General features: G+C 38.5%; 1 protein-coding gene across 4 annotated transcripts in view; it reads left to right on the plus strand.

Moving 5' to 3' along the window:
* The first annotated feature begins 64 nt into the window (after positions 1-64).
* Positions 65-23958, plus strand: part of NNT (nicotinamide nucleotide transhydrogenase) — a 40744-nt gene continuing 16850 nt past the window's right edge. The window contains exons 1-17 of one of the 4 annotated variants that reach the window (XM_027709251.1): positions 983-1094; positions 1177-3394; positions 5415-5544; positions 7739-7968; positions 9090-9307; positions 10708-10795; positions 11403-11491; positions 12573-12760; positions 13485-13618; positions 15312-15503; positions 16442-16595; positions 17483-17644; positions 18431-18541; positions 19299-19444; positions 20168-20363; positions 20964-21197; positions 23740-23900. In XM_027709251.1, the coding sequence (XP_027565052.1) occupies positions 5535-5544; positions 7739-7968; positions 9090-9307; positions 10708-10795; positions 11403-11491; positions 12573-12760; positions 13485-13618; positions 15312-15503; positions 16442-16595; positions 17483-17644; positions 18431-18541; positions 19299-19444; positions 20168-20363; positions 20964-21197; positions 23740-23900 (2313 nt within the window). In that variant the 5' untranslated portion in view covers positions 983-1094; positions 1177-3394; positions 5415-5534. Of the gene's footprint in view, positions 117-153; positions 245-904; positions 1095-1176; positions 3395-5414; positions 5545-7738; positions 7969-9089; positions 9308-10707; positions 10796-11402; positions 11492-12572; positions 12761-13484; positions 13619-15311; positions 15504-16441; positions 16596-17482; positions 17645-18430; positions 18542-19298; positions 19445-20167; positions 20364-20963; positions 21198-23739; positions 23901-23958 lie in introns of those variants that run through there. The other 3 variants (XM_027709249.1, XM_027709250.1, XM_027709252.1) reach the window with 3 other exon arrangements.

The raw sequence follows: 23958 nt of genomic DNA on the forward strand, positions 1-23958 counted from the left end.
ACGCGGCCGTCCCTACCCCCGGCACTCCCCTCAGTCCTTCCGGGTTGGCGGACGCAGACCCGCCCCCGCCCCGCCCCAAGGTCGGTCAGACCCGCGGCGGCGGCTCCGCGGGGCTGGTGAGTGGTGTCGTGAGGGGCCGCGGGCGGTGCGTGTGCGGGGCTGCGGGCAGGGCCGGTGCGCGGCGTCGTGTGGGGCCGCGGCGGCACCGCCGCGTTTTCTGGGCGCGGACGGAGAGTGGCTGCTGGTGAGGGAAAGGCTGCGGTATCCCGTTCTCGGGGGAAGGGAGGGGGGGAGAGAGGACGCGCGGAGAAGGCAGGTGGCGCGGGAAGGGGCCCCCGGGAGCGCTGCCGGGCGGGGAGCGAGATGTGGCGGCTGCGGGCGGCCCCGCGGGCAGGGCATGGTGCACGGCAGGGGACGAGCCGCCTGCCCAAGGTCACTCGGTGGCCGCGGACTATAAATAGCGGGAAGGGGCCGCTCCGCGGGCGCTCAGGGAGGCTCCGGCAAGAAGCCCGTTCCCGCTCCCCCGCCCGGCGTGTCCCGCCCAGAGTGCGTGCCCTGCTGTGTCCCGCCCGCGGTAACTCTCTGCGGGAGCTCTGGCAGAGATTGGAGGCGTTTGTTTAGTTCCTTGGGGCGGGGCGGGTTTTTACGTGTCACAGTTCCTCTTTTGGGGTAACGGTGCAAAGAGAAAACAGCCTGGAGTCAGAGAAATGCGATCTCCAGGCCACTTACCTTGATCTGATAGGTCTCTTACAAAAAGTTGATTTTGTTTTCTAGCCAGAAAGATAAAGGTGGGAAGAAATGATTGTGTCGTGGCTACTGGCAGTCAGCTGGCCTTAAACCTGCTGCGTTTACATACCTTCTGTCCAGAGCCATTAATAGCTTTTGCCTTGTTTTTGCATGCGCCGCAGGGATTCCATACGTGGCAAGGAATTTGCTGTGAGGTCTGGGAGCAATGGCGAGCCTCCTGCGTATTGCTGTCCGTGAGTGCTCAGCTCCTGTTTTTGGCAATGTGTTACCACCAAAGGCGAAGATGTCGTGTCTGCGCATGTTTAGAACCCACCAGATGCTCAGGTCTCAGGCAGCTCCAAAGCCAGGTAAACTGATTAAACTGTTGTAAATAATCTATTATTTTAAAACATGAATATAAATTTTTTCTTCTTTTTTTTTCTCTTTCAGATCTGCATTAGTACAGAAAACACTTAAAATAGAAATCATGTCAGCAGCATACTTGAATCAGTTGCAGCACATTTTTAGACTGGTTTTGTAGGGCTTACACAAGGTGTTTGTGTTTATTAAAAGTACTTTGAATCCAAATAGTTTTTATTGCTAGGAGGTCCAAGCTCCTGTTGACACTTCCTTGCTTGAGGGAAGTATTTAAACAAATACTTCTCTTAGTTAAAAGCCTTGAGTTCCCCAGGAGTTTTGGTAGTCCAGCTTTTTGTGTGCATGTGAGAAAAAATACAGACCTCACGAAGAGAGCATCTTGCAAGCAGGACTATATGTAGATATAATTATCCCATTCAAAAAAATCTGTTACCTTTGTTCAGGAAACTCTTACGTTGTACCACTCTGAAAAACTTTTGATCTACATCTTCATATGTAGGGTTTGCTAGGATATTTGCATTACTTCCTTTTTAGCAGATAATGGACCAGTTCAGGTATTTTCAATGAAAAAAGTGTGAAAGGGGCCATCCTTGTTTCCAGTTTCTAATATAAGCCCGGTGTATGAAGATCAGAATTGACTTTTTTTCCTCTGTTCTATGCTGTGCATAGCCTTACAGTTGGAGAACTGGAGAATACATAATGAAGGTTTAATGCTCTTTTTGCCCATTAATCCTGCATGGGTCATGCTTCCCTTGGAATTCAGAGACCTTGCTTCAGTGCCGATCTGGGGTCTTAGTCTGCAACTGATTAATGTGGAGAGTTGGACTAATTGCATATGTGATGCTTGGTTCTTCCAAATGTAGACAGTAGGTAACTGCATTAGATACTTTAGAGTACTAGGAAAGTAGTGCTGTTTGGGAGCAGAAGTGTCTGGCTGTAAAAACATGGGACACAAAATTAGCATGTATAACTGAGAAGCCTGTGTTACATAGAACTTCTGGGAATACTGACATTAAGTGGTGCATTTTGTGGTCCTTTCATCTTGGTGACTGAAGACTTGGAACTTCTGAAGAAATGTCAGGAGAGGAAGTTTCTTTACTTTGAGGGCTCCTGATAGTCTGTGTCATGTGGTCTTTTACCATAGTGGCACAGTGAAACCTTATTTGCTCTGATAGATTTGTGATGCTCCAAATTTTTTTTTCTATATTAAATATCTGAATGAGAGAAACATCTGTCAGTTTTGACATGGCAAATTGTCCCTTGTTTGGGAGTGTAAACTGACATGTAGGAAACTGGGTTCAAAGTTCTTTCTCGAATGTCCCAGGTAAGTGCCCTTGTTGTTGTTTGAGTTTGGAATCAATCTTTTTAATTTGACCACAAATTTGGTCATGAAACTGAAGAATCTCTTCAGTTTTACTGAAATTGGTGTGCTACTCTGTGGGTGCATTTTCTTGTTTTTAAGAATCACTATTGAAAAATTTTTCTAGAAGAATGGAGAATTCTGATTAGTGTCATGTGTTTAACATTCAGTACTGCCTCTTCATATCTGTTGTGTGGAAGCCCTTATTCAAGGATTAGTAGTGTTCATGAAATGCAGTTGTTTAATATGGAGATTTACAGATTTGGTAGTCTTTTGGTTGATAATTAAGCTGTTCTCATAGTTCATTTTGGCAACATGTGATTTTTTTATTCAGTAGAGGACAAATCAAGGATGAAACATATTAGTAGCAATACTACTGCTTATATTTACTTTTTAAGTGCTCTTGAATCAAAATGTAACAGCATACAAAATAACTACGTTTTATTCTTTCAGAAATTACCTGTGATTGTAGTAACACTTGGTAAAATCAGTGTAACACTAAGTTTTTTGAAAAGACTAGTGTCATAGTAATTTTTCTTAAACCTGTAGTTATTGCTTTCCTTCTCTCAGATTAGGTTTCATTCCATCCAGGCTATGTTATGTACAAGAGTAACAGCTGCTTGAGGGGTGAAGGGATTTGGAGTCATCTGAAAAGTGAACTTGGAGGACGGATAACTTTCTTATTGCTATTTCTTTTGCTGCTACTTGTTTATTAGAAACAGGAATTTTCATTTAGGAGTAAACAAGTATTCCTGTAGCCTGTCTCAAATAGTCACTAGTACCAGATGTTTCAGAAACAGGCAATTTGTAGTTCCTTGCTTCTGTAAGAGGAGGGACCAGGTGTTTTTTTAATCTTTTGTATCATTTTTTTTCTCCTTTTGCCAACATCATATTGGTGTTCTTCGGAATATGTCCTCATCTTCAGAACAGGTGAGATGGTTTGTTTAAAGGTTATTAGAGTAATATAAAAAATAAGCGGGTTACGTATCCTGTTCTACCATCCCAGAACATGTGGCATATAGTCAAAACTTCTCCTTTATCTTTCCTCTGAGTTAGTCTCTAGTATTTGTTGATACTATTTTGCTGCAGGCTACTTCCCAAAACCACGCTAAGGAGGTTAAAAAACTATATTTTTTCGCTATAGTTTTAACTTAAAATCTGTAAGATTCTTGTAGATGGAAGTTACATGGAGAAGATCACTTTCATAGTTTTGTTTACTTGAAGTAAGGACATATTTGTTCTCAGTACACAGTCAAGAGTATGGTAAGGGGATGAGAAATAGTGGCTTCTTACTAGTTTTTCTGAATTCTAGTCTATGTTTAAAACATACTAAGCATTTGATTGGAGTGTATGTTCCTTTCTAAGGCCTGTGAATGATTCTGCTTCTAAAAGTGGCATAATTGTATTGGTGTTGATTTTTTTGTATCAAAAAAGTACTGTGTATCTCCTACTCCCATGAACAATTTATTAAAAATCTTAATGTGACTCAAAGATGTCTTCCAAGTATGTGTATATTAGTATTTGGAAAATGTTCTTGATGTCATAAAGCAGTAAGTCACTAAAAGATACTCAAAGCAGTTCATAGAGAGTTTGTCTGACATGACAAACTCTGGAAGCTTCACAGTCTCATGCAATTTTGAACCCATGACAAGGATAGCTGATGCTCTTCTTCAAAATAAAACCTTAAGATCTTGAGTTTATGATCCTAGATTTCAACCTTTCAAAACTAGTGACTTTAGTGAAATTGCTGAACTCAACAAACCAAATCTCTGTTCATTGTATAGCTGCTTCCAAACATGTTGTCCATCATACCCTGTTGTATGTGTTGGCACAGACAGGCAGCCGAGACAGCCACAAACTTGTGGCACAGAAACAAAAGTGGAGGCACAGGCACCAGTAAATCATCACCAGCCTGCTGTTCACACAGGCCTTACCAAGAGTTATTTCCAGCTGCAAGGTCACTTGTGTGATTTACAGTTCTCCTTGCCAGTCTTTGGCTTTTTAACCCTTTTCTCCCAAAACCTTGTCTGAAGTTTTAACATAGACCTCTTTTTCACTTGTAAACATCTGCTCCATTTTGGTGGTGAATGATGTGAAAGCTCAGGGTAATCTGCTTGAAAAATGTCCTATACCTGCTCTAGCTAAAGGCTGGCAAACTGACATCTGTTTGCTTATGTATTCATTTTCTTCTGTATTTACTGGTTGCTTTAAGTTTGGTAGTGGGATAGACCAGAAAAGAAGGGGAGAGGCAGGTGAGACTTGTATGTTTGGTCTTCCCAAAGCATCGGAGGAGGGAATAGTTCTCAGTATTGGTTTCTGATCATTCTGCTTACTGAATAAGGTGCTAATACTTTCTATCTGAAAAAGTTGTACCTATTTTTATTGCATGCAAGATGTAACAATGTGAAAGAAAGAAGTGAGGAATGAGGAAACACATTTGGTGTCTAGCAAGTGCGTATTCCTGTCCTATGCCTCCTAGTCATTTACTCTTCTATTCTGGTACTCCTCAAAAAAACGAGTGAAGAAGAAGAAATCAGAAGTATCTATTGTCATTTCAGACTTAAAAAAGATTAATTTTTTTGCTTGAGAAAATAAAAGCTTTAGTTGTGTCTGTGTTTGAATTTGCAGTCATCTTTCTATTCCCTGTATGCTATAATTTATTCTTTCTCTCCCATCCTCCCCCTTTCCCCCCAGCCCTAACTCTTCCCTCTGTCTTCCTCCCTTCCTCCTCTCTTCCCCTTCCCTTTCCCCCCCTCAGCCTCCCCTTCCCCCTCTCAGCATTTCTATGCTACAAAAACTTCCAAAAGGAGAAAGGGAAGATAGAACTCTAGTTCTTAATTTTTCTCACTGCTTCTTGAAAAGCTTTTTTGCCTTTTATCCTATCCTACAGCTACTTTCTTTCTGAAATTACGATTGATTTTTGTTATCCTAATAAATTTCAATCTTCTAGGTTTCATTCCTACTTCTGAAAGACAAGAGAGTTCATTTCCACCGAGATCATTTAGTGAAAATCAGAAGCAGGACTTTATTGTGTAGTAATTAGAAGAGATCAGGAGAAAGGTGCCTTCAAATGACAAAGGGTAATTTGAGTGACAGCAGCAGTTACCACAGCTGACAAGTGGTTAGTGCTGCTGTGGTAGGTATGGCCTGAGTTGCACGGCTATATTTAGATGTAGTGTCTGCTGATGAAGCAAATAATTGCAAAGCACTGTTACCTTTGTGGGTCTCTTGTTTTAGATGTGCATTCTCGCTCCTGTTGTGACTTCATGTTATTTTAACGTATGTTTTTCTGAATTTAATTTTTGTCTTGTAGTTAAAACATTTTAAATGCTCTCCAACATATAAAATACCAAAATACTTCTGTCTTCAAACTATTTATTGCTAATTTTTTAGTTAAATTTCAAAGACAAAGCTAAAATTAAAAAAAAAAAGTAATTAGAATTGTAGAATCATTAAGGTTGGTAAAGACCTCCAAGATTGAGCCCAACCTTTGGACAAACACCACCTTGTTAACTAAACCATAACACTGAGTTCCATGTCCAGTCATTTCTTGAACACTTCCAGGGATGGTTCTCCATATCTCTCCATATCTGGGGAGCCCATTCCAACCCTTAACCAACCTTTCAGTGAAGGAATTCTTCCTGATGTTCAACCTGCACCTCCCCTGGCTCAACAAAACCTGGCACAGCAATTAGAAATAATGCACTTCTTTGTTTGGTGATTTTTCATTTTGTCTTCTTGTTGGATGTGTTCAAATTTTTTTTTTAATGAGTTAGTAGGCTGAAAAGTATAGGTAGGTACCTCAAGTACAGTTCTTAGCAATTCTGTACTGTATTTTCAGAACATTATAAACTAATCTTGAAAGTTTTAATTAAAATATTTTCAGATTTTCAACTTTAAGTACTTTATAGTCCAAGTTTTATGTAATGGAAAAATTATTTTAATATTTTTAAATGTAAACCTAGTTCCTCAAAGTTCTTGTTTTGTAGTATGTTTTTAGCTTTGTTTTGTTTGTTTCTGTCTGAAAGTCGAAAGGAGGCCTTCCTAAAATACTCCTTGTGTGGTACAAATTTTCATAGCACAATACATACATGGATAATTTAAAAGGAGATATATAACTTAAAAGGAGCCTTTTATCTACCTTCTCTCCTTCTTTTGGTTTGAGGTTTTTTGTTTGGTGGGTTTTGTTGTTGTTGCTTGATCATTAATACGAGTGACTGCTTAGACAGCTCAAGTTATATTTCATTAATATATATGTGGGATAAATGTCTTGTGTAGTTGTGTCACAATCCAGTTTTAAATTCTGGATAGATGTCAGTGAAAGCTGATATAGGATTGGTCCTGTGATGGACTGCATGCTGTTGGTATAATTGAAACAGTGTGGTAGTTTGATATATGGTTACTCTGCTTGAGCCTGTATATTGATAAATAATGTATTTAAACACTTGTTTGGATCAGAGAAATTTAACTCCCAGATATTAGACTGGAAGCCCAGAAATCGTACATAAACAAAGTTAGATGTTTGTAATTTGAAAATGTCAGCTAAAACTGATAAATTTTGGCTTCAGCAGTTTTCCCAGTGTTACTTAGTGGAGCTTTGAACAAGACAAGGAGATAATATTGAAGAGAAGTACTGTTGAAGAAGCTAGTAGATGGATATTCCATTATTCTTCAACTACTTCTGAATTCACATTTTTCATTTCTATGGCAACTTTTTAGAGTACCTCACTGATGTAATTGTGCCTTTGGATGTACTTTATCGTATGTATGTTACGTTCATTAATAGTTATTTGGGACAGCTGTAATTTGATCGACACTAAAAGCATGTTCAGTTAAGATGTAGTTTCACTGTTCAAACTCATTTGTTTATTTCTTCACAATGAAATGGAAGTGGCTAGAGATGGATTTAAATCCTTGCCTAAGGTAGAACGTTTTATTAGCAGAACGCCAGGTATTGTGTAAATCCGAATGCTAGTTATACAGTCAGAACTGTGTAAAGTCTGATGGGTATGAACTGCATCAAACGCTTGTTGCTGCTTGTGTGGCTGATTGTGCTGACCTACTGATTGCTGAGAGAACAAGGATCTCTGGGAAGATGGTGCAGGTTAAGGAAATGTGAACTACGTTCCTAGAAAATAGCTTTCTGCTTCCTCTTCTCTTGAGAATTGCTAACTGTGACATGTCTGCATGTGTCTGTACAACATTGAAGAGTGCCCTTAATATCCATTAGTTATTCTAGTACAATTAATGCTGTTTTATCTGCCACTCTTACAGGAATTCCTTACGAACAGTTGACTGTTGGTGTGCCCAAGGAGATATTTGAGAACGAGAAGAGAGTGGCTCTTTCACCAGCTGGAGTTCAAGCCTTGGTTAAACAAGGCTTCAGTGTTGTGGTGGAATCTGGTGCTGGAGAAGCCTCCAAATTTTCTGATGACCATTACAGAGAAGTTGGAGCAAAGATCCAGGGGACCAAGGAAGTCCTGGCTTCGGATTTGATTGTGAAAGTAATTGCTTTATTAATGCATTTCCTATTACATTATTTTAGCAGAAGCTTATAGGTCATTTTTTTGTAATAGTCTGCTAAAAGTTCAGTAAGTAAGGTCCTTTAGTATTTTCTATTCTGAGTCCTGATTCAATTTTGGTGGTTTTTTTTTTTAAATAGCTCAGGTGTGCACCTACATTAAAAAAACTAGTAAACGATGGTGTTGAAGAAATTGGGGATAATTTCTTAGCAGATTTTTAGCTACTTTTTACTTGTGTTTTCTAGAGTGAGGTACTCTAGAGTGGACTCTAATCAGGTGAAATCCCTACTCTAAGAAACCTCCAAATTTAGTAACACATAACTCAAGTTACTCTTTAGATAGTTGTTTGGAATTTTGAAGATACAAGTTTCTACTTTTTCAGTTCCACAACTCAGTGTGTATCAAAAGTATTTGTCACTAGATGAGTTACAGCTAATTTGGGAAAACTGCTAAAAGTGAAGTTACTTGAGAGGTTTTAGGTTGTACAGAGTCCTGAAGGAAAAAACCAAAACCACCTTAAATTTAATGTTGAGGCTTCCTGTAGTTGCTCTGTTTGAAGTTACACATCAGGATTAAAGGCAGAATTTCTGTGAGTTGCTTTGTGAACAACCCTTTTAAGAAGGTTTCTCTTTGAAGAAAAGTGAGAAACTTAAGTGAACATAGGTGGAGATTACTATCTGGATATCTGGCTTGAAATTCCCTGTATGTAGTCATGCCTTGCCACCTAATTAGTGATTCTTGGCCTGTAGAACTTAATTGACATATCTGTTGAGTAACCATTTTGCTTAAAAATGATGGTTTTGAGGGTAGCTGTCTGTTAGAAAAGGCAGTGGCTGCTGGTTAAAAGCCATCAGATCTTTCTGAAAGTGTGTGCTGACAACTACTACCCTGTCGCCAATCCACCTAGAACTAATTCCAGTACGTGCACTGCAATTAAGAAGGGCAGTTACTCAGTTCAGTTGTATAAACAGCCTTTGATATACATGCTTCCTTCTGTACTTTGTGGCCATGGGATTGGCCAGACTGCAAGCTGGGAGAAAGGAAGTGGAGTGTGTTCTGATTTCTTTCCTCTGATTGACTTGGAAACTTCTGTCCTTCTTCAGGTGAGGGCTCCTATATACAACTCGGCTCTAGGTGTACATGAGGCAGATCTTTTTAAGACGGCGGCGACCCTGATTAGTTTTATCTACCCGGCACAAAATCCAGACCTCCTGAAAAAACTAGCAGAAAAAAAAGCTACTGTCTTGGCTATGGATCAGGTTCCACGAGTCACCATTGCTCAGGGATATGATGCACTTAGCTCCATGGCCAACATTGCTGGGTATGATTTATTTTTTTTCCGGTTCACTAAGTATAGCTGGATTAAAAATCATATGCTTTGATATTAGGTATATCTAAAACAATTCTACATCTCTGTTTTCATGCAGTAGTTTCAAGGAGGATGATGCTGTTGGAGATGCCAAACTACAAAAGTTTCTTATGGTCAGCTTTACAGCAGACGAGAACAAAGGTTTTAAAAAAAATAAACAAACCGAAGGCAATTCTAATTCCCTGACTTTTTTGTCTAGTATCTCTTTAATCTGAACTGGGTCAGAGCAGTTAAGATATCATTAAGTCATGTTGAACACAGGTTGTCTGTTGGAAGGATCTGATGTTGAGAGGAGCTAACTAACCCAAATAACACTCAGTATGAATGCAGTTGCCATAGCAGATACAAACAAAAGATCAAATACTGTCCCATATCCTCATGCTTTGCAACTAACATTTAGGTATTGCAGTGATTTAAAATGTTGTTGTCAAGCTGGCTTTTTTTTTTTTTTTTGACTTTGATGATGTCTGTGAGGCATAATAAGCCTTTGAGAAGGCTTCCAAATTTTGTGCACACAAGCAGTATATATCCACATACATGTTTAATGACTTCTCTTAGTTTTCATTTGGTGTAATTTTATTAAAATATAGACATTCATAATTTCTTTAAAGGTATAAAATCTGCAAGCTGTATTCCAAAGGTGAACTAATTTTGTGGCATACAGACCTCGATATGCCTGTTCTAGAGACAGGAAAAAAAGTGGAGCGTGACTGTTGAACCACAACACTGTTAGTAGAAGTGCAAGACAATGTGCACTGTTGTTAAGACAAAATTACTCTTCATTTTAATCTTAATCTTCATTTTCACATAGCTGTTCTGATGTTAACTTGGTGTCCAACCACCCATTCTTGGATGGGGCAAATGAAGAAACAAGGTTACACGATTTGCCCTAAGTCATATAGCTTTGCAAAGTTAGGGTTAGAATATCCTTTTTGAATGTGTGCTTGCTCTAAGTGAGCTTACTGCAGAATTACTCAGGGTTTTGCAATTAGTTATTCGTTGTTTCCTTCTGTATCAGGCCTCAGGTTACAGCCTTTGAAGGTAGTTTCAAAGACCAGAGAGTTGACTTTTGGCAAGTTAGGCATGCATTTTTCAGGTAAAATTTTATTTGAAAGAGTGAATAGTTGCGGACATCCAGTATGCTGCAGTCCAAAAACTATGTCTGAAAATGCATTCAATGATTTAAAAAAAAAGGCAAGACATATGAAGAAAGACTATTAAACTTGTGCTCAATGGTAAAATATTAAGATATCCTACACATGCAATGGTCAAATGTTCATCCTTTTGATTGATGTCATGAATTTTACTGAACCTTGGGAGAATACTAATGTATGTTCATCCTTAATTGACAGTTACAAGGCTGTGGTACTGGCAGCAAATCACTTCGGTCGATTTTTCACAGGTCAAATCACAGCTGCTGGTAAAGTTCCTCCAGCAAAGGTATGTGCAATTAAACACATGGCAAAGGAATATGAGTTCCTGAGCTTAGGTAACCATTGCTGAAACTGTGTTATTTGTTTTTCTGCCTTGGGGTTAGTTCTAGAGACTTTAGAAACTGCTATGATTATTCTCACACCATTTTTTGTTCACATCTGTAGTTATCTTATTTTGGGAATAACAGAACAGTTTGAGTTTTACTTAAGTTTGCTTAGTTTTAAACATCAGACTAGCCATATGTAGGTGGATTTATTTTTTTTCAAAATGGGGAAAGAAAACAGTCAAGAGAAGTCAGAGATATTGGGATTTCTGGGGCATTGAAGGGTACAGTGGAAAGGTTTACTTAATTGGAATTACTGGTGGACTGGGTTGCAGAGAAATGCAAGTAGAATTAGAGAAGGAAATAAAAAAGGAAGATAAATCAAGGAAAAAACCGCTACTTACTTGCATAGACTATTTGCCACAGGTGAGTTGGCTCTTAGATATGTGAAATTAGGAGTTACAGCTTTTAAACTGTTAGTTTATGGGGCAGTTTTGCCAAAGTAATTTTGTTTTCTGTGTCCTAAGGTATCTTGTTTAAATGGCTGCTTAATGAGATTTATCATTCTAGGTTTTGATCATTGGAGGAGGAGTTGCTGGCCTAGCTTCTGCAGGAGCAGCGAAATCGATGGGTGCGGTGGTTCGTGGATTTGATACTAGGTAGGTGTAAGAAAATAGTAATAAGAATCTGAAATTACTTTTAAGTTGTTTGTATTGCAGTGAAATTGTACTGCCATTTTTTAGAGCAATAGACTAGGAAAATTAGAGAGCAAAAATATTTTTCTTCTTATAGCTACAGAGACTGCAAACTTGATTAGTTCTTTTCTATTAAATGGCCTTCTTGTATCAAATTTTTACATGCTTAATACGGTATTCGCATTAAAATTTTGTACTTATATGCTTTATGTAGAAGTGGCATCTAGTGCTACTTAGCTATATCTAATATGAAAGAATGAAAATTAGTATGTCTCCAGATTTATGATGTGCAATATGAGAAAAACAGTCTGGTTTCTTAGAAAATCTGCATATGTCTTAAAAGAAACTGGAAAGAGGTTATTTTTCATAAAGGCATGGTCAAAATCAATCCACAACTTTTCAGATCTTTTAAATTCCCTCCTTGAGCACCCTGTGTACTTTTATCTTGAGATGCAAGAATGTTTCTGTCAAGTTCTCTGCATGTTGTGAATGTTCACCTAACACTGATATTTATTCTCAATATTTACTGTGATGTCATGAGTCAAAATAAATTACAGAATAACTATTAAAAAATCCAACTCCAAACACCCCCACCCCAGCAATTTTCCCTGTGAAAATAAGACTTACTGGACTTACTTCCCATTTCACAGTTTAAAGACAGCACCACAGGTTGTGTATTTATCACCCACCGTAGACACTTAAGTTTGGGCTGTGGATTTACCTAGTCATGGCATAAGAAATGTGTGTGCAGAGCTAGGCATCAGTTAAATCTTCCGCTTTGAGGCTTTTCTTGGAGCAACTCTGCTGACTATACAGGAAGCTGTAGGCTGCCTTCATTCCTTATCCAAGTCTGCCTGGAACCAAAATTTAGTGATGCAATTACTCTTTTCACTAAATACAGAAAGTTGAGGACATTAGTTATAGTTTCCTCAATCCTGGAATAAGTTTTGTATCTCTTGTCTGAAGACTGCTACTGAAAACACTGGTAAAGTCATGGTGTATTTTTAAACTGGTGGCTTCCTCTTCTACAATTTTCTTTTTCTAGAGCTGCAGCTTTGGAACAGTTCAAGTCTCTTGGTGCTGAGCCTTTGGAAGTAGACTTAAAGGAATCTGGAGAGGGACAAGGTGGTTATGCTAAAGAGATGTCCAAAGAATTTATTGAAGCTGAAATGAAACTGTTTGCCAAACAGTGCCAAGATGTTGATATCATCATCACTACAGCACTGATTCCAGGTATGTTTTATGTGTAAAATGCTGATTTTTATTTATCGAAGTAATTAAGTTGGCATATTTTGGAGCTGCACCTGCAGGGTTAGTGAATTTTGTCTATGTGAGCACTAACTTCCACGCTTCTGTGATAAATGCCTGGTTTTAAAGTGTGTGCCTCCTTTAAAAGCTTTTGTTTTCATAAAGTATCAGTCTTTGGCTCGATACCATCATTTTTTTCTTGTTAAACAAGGAGTAGATAGTAATAAAGTAAGAATATGTAATTCTCTTGCATATCTACCACATCGCTGTTACTTCTCTACAACTTGTGCACTAAAACAGGTCTGATTTAAATGGTACTGTCTTTGCAATTGAAATGTAGTAAGGTAGAGCTTATATTTCACTGTTTTGTATTGCGCAATATCTGTATTTCAATAACTTATGATGAGGCTCTTTTTTGGTTATGACTTGAATTGTAAGATTGGATGTTATCAGTTTGCTGACAAAATTGGACTTGCTAGCATCTTTGGTAGACTGCCCATGCATAACTTTTTGTATGCTTTGGAGCAGGATGTTCTAGCATCTCTTCTCTCTGTCTTAACAAACATTCTGTGATATTTTATCCTAGCTACCGATTACTTGAAAATTTTGCTTACAGAAATAATATAGGGAGAAGTGAGAAGTAATCTCCTGAGCTCAACAGGTAGAAAGTTGTATTTTGTTTTTAACTTGCTGTGTTTTATCTTGTCAGGTAAAAAAGCTCCTATCTTGTTTAAGAAAGACATGATTGAATCAATGAAGGAGGGTTCCGTTGTTGTGGATTTAGCTGCGGAAGCAGGGGGAAATATTGAGACTACAAAGCCTGGAGAAATGTATGTTCATAAGGTAAGCATTTTAATCTGCAGTTCATTCTCAGTTGACCTGAACTCACATTGTGTTTTGTAAACTGGATCCTGAAAATGGGTAGCTGATTTTGGTCTTTGACTTGCATTTGGTCACTATAACACGTATATGAATTTGAATACTTTTAAAGAAACAAATACCTTTGTATTGTCTTAATTTGCTTGTTAATGGATGTTATGGAATTCTCGCTACTTAGACTTCCGAGTCCAGTGGTTTGTCTCTGCTGAGTTGAAGGTGTGGTTTGACCTAAAAGAGACAGTAATAGAAATAGGTTCTTTGACTTGCTTATCACCTCCCATGACTTGGGGTTGACAGTCCCTGCCATAGGTAAGCTAAGCAGGATCAGACCATGTCAATGTTTACTTCAGTACGAAGTCTCTGGCTTAGTTCAGTACAATTTCAGCTTCAGGAGGGTGCTGGCTTTTTATGTCTTTAGCTTCAAGAACATGTGTCTTCTGTAGAGTATCCAAAGCACTTGTAACCTAAACTAGGTGTACTATAAATTGGTTCATTAAAGCAGTTTGGCTCTGCACTGAACTACTTTGGTCTTGCTTTGGTGTTCACTGGTTTGCTTGAGAACTTGTTTTTGTGCTTTTTGGGTTTTATTTTTGGTACTTGTGAGAAATCTACTAGCAATTATAAAAATCTGGTAGCAGATTATCAGGGTTGTTGCTTGGTATTGCAAGGATATAATGGCATTATTTGTGAAGCCTATAGGATGTTGCTGTCATGGTTGTCGTTAACAAAAGCAGGGCTCTTTGTGTGTGTATATGTTAAAGACTCGTGTTGCATTTGGATTTGTGGCTTTCTAGGGCTTTTGATGTCATTGGTTAAAACCTGAAACTAGAGAACATAGAAGACAAGTAAGCACATACTTCCATGAAGAGTTTAAATGGGGTGCTTTTAGAGAAGTATTACCCCTGGATTTAGTATACTGGCACTCTGCTATGGAAAATGGCAACAATGCAGAAGTATTAGGATTGTACCAGAGCATTGTATTAAGAGGGCAGAGTTCTGGAAGCTTGCATGGATCTTAACTGTAAGTTGTGGGAGCAGTGTTCTAACACAAGACTGCTTGAACACTTATGAGTGTATGCCAGCCTCAGCTTCCCCTTCCTCCCAAAAGTCTGATAGCCAGGTGTACTCTCATTTGTTCTTTAAACAGTGAGGATTTATTATGTTCCATTTTTACATACACATGAACCCAGACATACTGCTGGCACAGCTAGCTAGCCCTGAGAAGCTCCCTTCACTCTGCTGGCGTATAGAAAGTTGGCTTCTATGCTTGCCTTCCAGAAAAACGGAGAAGATACCAAGCATTAGGCAGCATAATCTGTTACCTGATTGCTTAAAGAAGTTAAGTTCTGAGACAGTGGTAGGATTTGGAGAAGACAAGCTTTTGCACCAATATGCCTTCCTCTTTGTGTAGGAAGAGCTTGTTGCTAATAGCATTTAAGGTGTTGGTTTTGATCATGATGGATTCTGTAACTGTTGTGAGTAATCCTCCCCTGACTTAATAATGTCAGAACTGCAGGTAGCAGTTTTAGTGGGATTATGAACAGAAATAAGTGCAAGAGTTGGGATATGTATTTCCAGAAGGATATACTGGAAAAGATGATGCTCTTTCAGAGATTGTACAAATTCTTATTATTTTACTTGGATTTCTTTTTTCCAGGGTGTTACACACATTGGGTACACAGATCTGCCTAGCAGAATGGCTACTCAGGCCAGTACCCTATATTCCAATAATATTATCAAACTTCTAAAGGCTATTAGTCCTGACAAAGAGAACTTCTACTTTGATCCAAAAGATGAATTTGATTATGGGACTCTGGATCATGTTATTAGGGGAACTGTAGTAATGAAGGTAAGTTGGTGAATATTCTCTTCTTAATTTGTAAGTACATCTTTAACCTTTATCACTGCTGTCTTTTCGAAATGCATTTGAAGATACTGCATGTCAACAGACTTCAGAGGTGGCTTGATGAGAGTGTGAGTGTGGATAATTGTGTGTTTATTCAGCTGAGCATTCCTCTGTCCCTTTTTGTTGTGGGAAACCTCTTTGCTTTGTTTTCTTGTCAAGGTTAAACAAATACCTAATGTGTCTCCTGTTGAAAAATAGCAAAAAGATAAAGTTTGCCTGTTGTATTCGTGTGATAAAAACATAATTATTTAAAACATATTTGAGACTTTACTACAGGACCAGAAATACATTCTTCCTTTATTTTTTATTTAATTTTTTAAAATACATTTTTCTTTTATAGTAAGAGTAACTTCAGAAAAAATTGGTGAAACTAGAATATGCAGGATACTGTAAGCTTTATTAGGAAATAATAAAATACAAACTCAGGGAATCAACCAGTAAGGGCTCTCCTTCTATAACTATTAGGAAATAATAATTTGCGGTTTAGGTAAGAGGTATTAATTTCAGTTGAGTTTTGGTGCATACTGTTGCCAATACTTTATGATAGCTACTCTAGAGGAGACTTACATTGACTTAAGCTCTATCAGACCACCGCTGTGATGTGTACAGCTTGGGACTGACAGCTTCACAGTTCCCTCTCTGGATACCTGGAGAACAGCAAAAAATATGAGACATTATGCTTGATCTGGATAGGCTCTGATTCCATTCAGACCTGTAGCAGATTTTGCAGAGTTGTACTGATGCAGAAAAAGAAAATATTCCTGTGGTATGACTGTAGGATGTTAGAACTTAATTTGAACTTTGCAGTATTAAGAAGAAAAGGTTTCTCTAACTACAAACTATCTGCCATGTTAGGCATAACTGTAAATATTTCTTGTCAGGATGGCAGGGTCATTTTCCCAGCACCTCTACCAAATAATATTCCTCAAGGAGCACCTGTGAAGCAGAAGACTGTAGCAGAGCTGGAAGCGGAAAAAGCAGCTACTATTACACCTTTTAGAAAGACTATGACTAGTGCATCTGTATACACAGCAGGTAGGCAACTTCCAGAGTTGGAGAATCAATGTAGAGTACTCCTCATTTGGCTAATACTTCTGAAGTGACTCATAATCTAACACATTCAATTTAATAACTATTTTGTAGTGCAGTTGATTGTCTGGTGTATCCTAGTGCAAAATCAATGTAGTGTAATAATTGCTTTTAAGAGAGAAACCAAAACTTTAGAAATTTAACCAAAAATATTAACATTTCAAGAAGTGCTGACTCATGTGATGTGCATTTATGTTTGGCTCTATTTCAATATCCGTAAAATGCTCGAAGTTCTGAAGGACTCCTGCCAGAGACTGTGCCCATACTTTGCAGCAGAATCAGTTCGATGCCATTGCTTTCTTCAAATTTTACTGTATTGGATGAGATGTAAATGCTCACAGTCTACTGAAATACTAGGAATAGGACCTTCGTCTTGACAAAAAATATTGTCTCTGTAATTTCATACTCTCAGTGCATCAGAATGTCTATTTGAGGTAATTAACGAATGGAGTATTCTTAATTTTAACCTCTGTTTTTCATACATATGCTTTGATATGTTCCAAGTAGTACCTCAGCATGATTGTGACTCTTCTACATTTTTTCTATACAGCAGGAGAGGACAGGATTCAGTGTTTGTGTAGAAATGTATCTTTGCTATGTTGTGTGCATGCATAACAAATATTGTGTGAAATCTGGCTTTATTTTCTATTGTAGAAGAAACAGTAGCACGGAAAGAACTTTGTATTTCAAGAAGGTGATCCACCTGATCTTGAAGCAAATCCATGCACAGAACTCCATTTTGGTTTTATGTCACTATTGGACTCCTGTTGTATACAGTTTAAATGTAAGAAATCACTGAAAAGTTACAGAATTTTTCTGTGCTTTTCTCCTAGGTTTAGCTGGTATGTTAGGACTGGGCATTGTAGCACCTAATGCTGCTTTCACTCAGATGGTGACAACATTTGGCCTAGCTGGAATAGTGGGTTATCACACAGTGTGGGGTGTGACTCCTGCTCTGCATTCTCCACTCATGTCGGTGACTAATGCTATCTCAGGTGAGTAGCTGTGACACAGCTGCTTATTTCCTATTTGATGTAGGCACAGCTCCTTTTACTTGAACTTTAGACAAAAGTCTGCTGATATGCCTTTTAGAATGCCAAAGAGCCTTGTAGTACTTAATTGAATTTATTTTCATAAATAACAAGGACACCTGAAACATGGTCTTTCTGAGAATATGATTTTTCAAAGGAAGGGCAAATGTGCTGCTGTGTATTTTTAATTTTCATAAGTAATTTTTTACTCTTGACCTGTTTGCGTTAAAGTTTGTTTTACTTGGAGTGCTGCAGTCTGCTTTCATAGAACACGTCATTCCTCCCATCTCTCCACAACATTGCCCTGAAAATAACTTGTCTCTCATATTTTTTGTATTCATTTATTCTTCACCTCTATGTGTTTTGAGAGAGGGGAAAAAGAAAAAATTCCTGAATTACCCGTAAGACTCATAACTATAAATAGGTGGGATTTTATATATCTGTGTGTGAGTAGATGTGGCAGGTCACAAGTCTGATTTACCTTGGCTGTTAAAAGCAAAATTTCTTTTATTGAAAAAGCACTTATAGGCTAACTCTGCTTGAGGTGCTGTTCTTTAAAAACTACATTCATACACTATTTTTTTTTTCTTTTGCACCATGTTTGTATTGCTGAAAAAAACCATGGTAGTCCTTCTTCAAAGAGTAGTGTGTAGAGTAGGGGTCAAAATTTGAGTTGGCTGATATTTGTTTGACTGTTGAAGACGTATAGAGCCTTTTAAGGTTTGGTAACACTTCTTCTGTTTTAAATAGGTCTAACTGCAGTTGGTGGGCTGGTATTGATGGGAGGACACTATCTCCCTGAAAACACTTCTCAAGGTTTAGCAGTGCTTTCAGCCTTTATCTCTTCAGTCAATATTGCAGGTATGAATGTTAGGTTTTGTCCTGAGAGTAATTTCAAGCACTTGTATAGTTTTATAATTTTTTTTAGCTCTTTAATTGTATAGATTCCAGAAATAAAAATCTGGGAATAGGATCTGAGAGCATTCATCAATATAAAACACCACGCCTCCAATTTTCATATTTGTTATTGTATCTGGTTGACATACTCTGTAGAGTAACCTTTTTACAGGGAAATATTTAAATGTGCATTGTTCTTTTACAGTAAAATTTGGGTGATGATTGTATTACATATTATATTTTCCTGTATATCCCAAGATTGTAGTGGATTTATGCTTACAATCATTTTCCTACTTGAAATATGTATTAGTGGCATAGAACAAAATTCTGCTTGTTTGAGCTTCAGAAGTCCCAACTTCAATAATAAAAAAGATAAGAAAATGAGCAACATGACTTATGAATACTGCTTTTGCTAGACTAGGTAGAGAAAAGGACAAAGCTATAAACTCAGCTGTATCCTATAGTCAGTGTAGAGTATAGAGCCAGAGCAAGTCCTCCTTTTCTTCTGAGTTTGTTCCACAGGCTAAGAGACAACAGGATCGAACTCTGATCACGCCTTTGTTTCCTGGTGATTTTCTGGGTTACCAGCTTTTCAGAGGCTCTATTGGTGTTGGTTGCTAAAATGTGTGTTCATATGGTTTTACTACGTATTTCTTACATTTTGGCATATGCTTAGTTTCAGATTTTATTTTTCTTAAGATTGTTCCTTTACTTTGGCCAGGTGGGTTTTTAGTCACACAGAGAATGCTGGATATGTTCAAACGTCCCACAGATCCTCCTGAATACAACTACTTGTACCTGCTTCCTGGTGGTGTATTTGTAGGAGGCTATGCAGCAGCTCTCAGTGGTGGCTATAGTATTGAACAGGTAAAAGGTGACTTTGTGGTTCTTAGCCCACTGTTCACTGTAATGTTTTGTCATGCTCACGCTGTTGAGGAGTAAATAAATAATCCAAGGTCTTTTCATCAACTGCATATTCCCACAAGGCCAGTCTGAAGCTTATTAACTTTAAGTTTGCGATCATACTCCAGATGATGAATCTACAAATTTTAAAAGCTTGGTTGTTGCTGTTTGTTTTTGTGTGAAGCAACAGGTACTTTTATTTATTGGGCTGTTTTCCTAAGTTCGAGCTGTGGCCTCACCAGTACCGAGTACGGGGAATGATCACTGCCCTAGTTCTCCTAGCTGTACTATTGCTGATAGTTCAGAACTATCTGAACTATTAGTTCAAATGTGCCAGAAGCAAATTCTGAAACTATTCCCATGATGAACAGGACCTTTTAGCTTTGGATTTGGTCTAGGGAAAAACTTGCATCTGAACTGATGAGGAAAATTGGTTTGGCTCCTATTCATGCTGCAGATAAACAAAGGTTGTAAACCGTGGAAAAAGTTTTATCAATATCACATTTTAATTGGCCAAAATCACAACCTGTACAACAGTTTCTCACAGTCAGGAGTTTTGACTTCATTTAAGAACTGTGACTTAAACACTTTCTGGAAAAATCAGCCCTTTTATTTAATAATCGGAAATATTTTTTATGGTGATGCAATTTGTCACTGCTTTATGTTGATGGTTTACTTATTTTAAAGGTGATGTATCTGGGCTCAGGACTATGCTGTGTTGGTGCCCTGGCTGGTCTATCTACTCAAGGAACAGCTCGTCTTGGAAATGCTTTGGGTATGATTGGTGTTTCAGGAGGTTTAGCAGCAACTCTTGGAAGCCTTAATCCCTCACCTGAATTGTTGGCACAGATGTCAGGTGCAATGGCACTTGGTGGTACCATAGGTATGTGTATGATACTATGAACTAGCAAGCTATGTTCTGTGCATGCATTTGTGCAAGCTATATATACATAAAATACTGTATAGCTTGCAGGTGAATTGACTAACTTACATTTGTGGCTTGTGCAATAATATTTTGCAAATGTGTGAACAAAAAAAAATTACTTCCAGGGCTTTTATTAATGCTTCAGATTGTGGTAAAGAATGGGGAGACTGGTGGAAAATCAGGAGCACATCATCTCTTATTAGGGAAGCTGGGTGTCCAGAGGTGAATGAGGTTGCCCAACTTCATACTTGTGTTCAGTTCCTGACTGAATACTTCAAATTCCCTTTTCCCACTGTGCTTTTGTCACAAAAAACATTCAATTTCTCAATATTTAGTGATGCTTCTAAGAACACGGTATGTTTTAATCTTCTGTTTTTCATGATGCCCCCATGTATACATGTGCAGCCTTCAGTTCAGTGCCATAGCGATTTCTAGTTGGAACAGTGTTGTGTGTGTGTGTGTGTATTCATTGCATGTTGAACCATGCTGCATTAATTTCTAGCTGAACAGATTGGTTGTGTTTTGTAATACTTCCCTTCTGTTTTCAACTCTCCATAGGTCTGACAATAGCTAAACGCATCCAGATTACAGATCTGCCTCAGCTGGTGGCTGCTTTCCACAGTTTGGTTGGTTTGGCTGCTGTGCTCACCTGTGTAGCAGAATACATGATTGAGTATCCTCACTTTGCTACTGATCCAGCTGCAAACCTCACTAAGATTGTGGCCTATCTTGGCACGTACATTGGTGGAGTGACTTTCAGTGGCTCTCTTGTTGCTTATGGAAAACTGCAAGGTGAGACCTTCTATTCAGAATTAGGTATTTGTTAAAGGTTTTTTTTCCCCCCCCTGGATTTAGTTCTGCATTCAAGTTGCTGTGTAATTACAAAGAATGACTACATTTTGCATCAGGTAGAGGTTTATATGTTTAATTTTGATGAGCATACTTTTTTGTTTTTAATTATAGTTAATTTGTGTACAGCTTTAGCTACAAAAGGTTGTCCTCAGTGATTAGGCATATTACTACTATTCATTACGAAGTCATGTAAACTTCCCTCAATTCATCTTTTCTAGAAATAAGTGTTGCTTTAGTATTGCTCAGACACTACCTGATGTTTTCCTCACATTTATTGTATTGAACTTTTATGATCACAACTTTGTATTCCTGAACAGACATGTTAATTAAAACCCTGGTGTTACTGGATTCAGTGAGCACTGCTAATATTTATGGGATTTTGTTCTTAGAGCTGCAGGCTTCGTTCAGGTGGGCAGCTTACAGTATTGGTTGAGGCTGCCTCACTTTAAACCATTCAGTTCACTGTCTGTTTATCTACTGTGCAAACTCCATGTTCCATACCTCTTACTGTTTTAGTAAATACACTTTCTAAGTTAAATACTTGCTAATTCCTGATTCTTATGCACGTGAATGTTCCTTATTGCATTTATTTTTGGTTTTGTAAACATACAGCTTTTGAGAGACTCAGGTAATACCTTTACTAAGAATTTCAGGCTAAGAGCTTCCTATTACTTTTGTTTTGTTGTTAGCTTTGCAATAGTTCCTTTGGGAAATGTCTGTTTGCTTTCTTCAGTGTTTATGAGACCAACCATTGAAGGAGGAAGCATGACATGGATGGAAAGCTGTTGTCTCTAATAATCTTTTGAAGTATTTGTCAGTAGTTTGTATTTCTGATGTATCTCTGCTAAGTAGTTATTTGTTTCTTCTCAGTTACATTTTTTTCTCCCCTCATCATACCCCCCTTGTGATTTGTGCGCATGTCCCTAGTGAACTCCACTGCCTGCTTCAGCCCAGTCTCCTGTTTATTTTTCCCCCCTTGCATTTTCATATCATTATGATATGAAATACTAAGCTTGTCTGTACTATTGAACTACTGATTCTATACTGTGGAAGAGGTAGTAGGTCACACACTTTGACTCCCAGTCCTGAGACCATCAGTTCCTTCTTCCTCTGAATTCAGCTAAATTTAAATGAGATACTCTGTCACTTCTGATGTAAGTAATTACTGAGAAACTTGCATTCTTTCTACTCTTTGCCATACTGTTTGGAAAAAAAAAAGCCTAGAATGAGAATAAATATGTGATTGTCTTTTTAAACTGATTCACACAAATAGTGAACCCCCTTTTCTCCTTAAGTCTCTGCCAGTGTGGGAAGCTTGGGAGGTCTGTGTAGCTGAAGGTAGTGGTGAAATTAAAGCATTTGAAAGCAGGACTGTTTTATATTTGGTGTTATCTGTGCAGTCATATTTTTTAAGTGCACAACTTTTGAGAGACATTATATCTGTGTAGAAGTTCCAGTTAAAAGCTTCCTACTACAATGTATCTTGTACAACATACCAAGACTTGGGATTTTTGAAGGAAAAATAAAAAGGCTTTTCAAGAGAAGAAGAGATTTTTGTGACAATTCTAGAGCACTTTAGTGAAATTAGGAAGTTGTGCTGGTTTAAAAGTTAACCAGCAAGGCAAAATGAACTCAATTCAAAAGAGAGATTTATAAGTCAGAATAACAATTTATTAAAATAATGCAATAAGTACAATTGTACAGGCAGACAATTGGTTTTAATCCACAAAACCCAAATGTACAAACCCAGCACCCTGGGGTATGAACAAAAGTGGTGTACCTTGGCCCACCCCCCGAGTCCAAAGCAAAGGGAGAGGGAATAAACCTGCTGGTGGGAGAGCTGCTGCAGTCTGGTCAGAAGTGGTGATTGCAGTCCAGTCGAGGGTGGTGGTCTCAGCCTGGTTGGGAGCAGCGGTGGTCTGCTGTCTTCCTCTGGGTCCCACGAGAGGTCGCAAGGCTCTGAAACTCCCAGTTATATACTCTCCAGTTCAGGCGGGAGTGCTCAGTCCCTCCCTCAGAGTAGGGAATTCCATAAAAGGGCATGCGGATGCTCAGTCCCTCTTATCAGAGCGAGGAATTCCATATAAGGATATCAGAGCGGGGAATTCCATAAAAGGGTACAGGAACATCTTCCCACCTTGCAGGCCTCTACTGACAGCAGTTTTTGGGAAATGGCATGGAGGCTATAGAATACACAGTTTTGGGTTACACCCATCCAGGGATGAATTGGTCCCAGCCGTTCTAACCAGGACAGAAGTAAACCGAGTTTAAACAGGAGTATTTGAGAATCTAGAGTGAGTTGAATGTTTTGCAATTCTGAGTCATCACAAGGTCTCAGCCTCAACTAACTTGTTTTATCTTCTGCCCCTCCCTTTTTCTCTTTTTAATTTTTCTTTTGCGGAGTTATTCAGCCTTCTCTGAAGACAAGAAGCAGGCTATTCTGAATGCATCTGTCAGTCTCTGAATATGTGTTTTATTGCAGGTATCCTGAATTCTGCCCCTCTGCTCTTGCCTGGTCGACATGCATTAAATGTGGGATTGCTGGCTGCCAGCATTGGTGGAATGGTTCCGTACATGATGGATCCCAGTTACACTACAGGAATTACTTGCCTAGGTTCTGTGTCAGCACTCTCAGCCATCATGGTAAGTTGAGAAATTGTAGAAGGTAAAACAAACAAACAGTTTGTTCTCCAGCTTTGCA

Source organism: Neopelma chrysocephalum, unplaced genomic scaffold (genome assembly GCF_003984885.1).
Source record: "Neopelma chrysocephalum unplaced genomic scaffold, ASM398488v2 Primary Assembly neopelma1_96710, whole genome shotgun sequence".
NCBI lineage: Eukaryota > Metazoa > Chordata > Aves > Passeriformes > Pipridae > Neopelma > Neopelma chrysocephalum.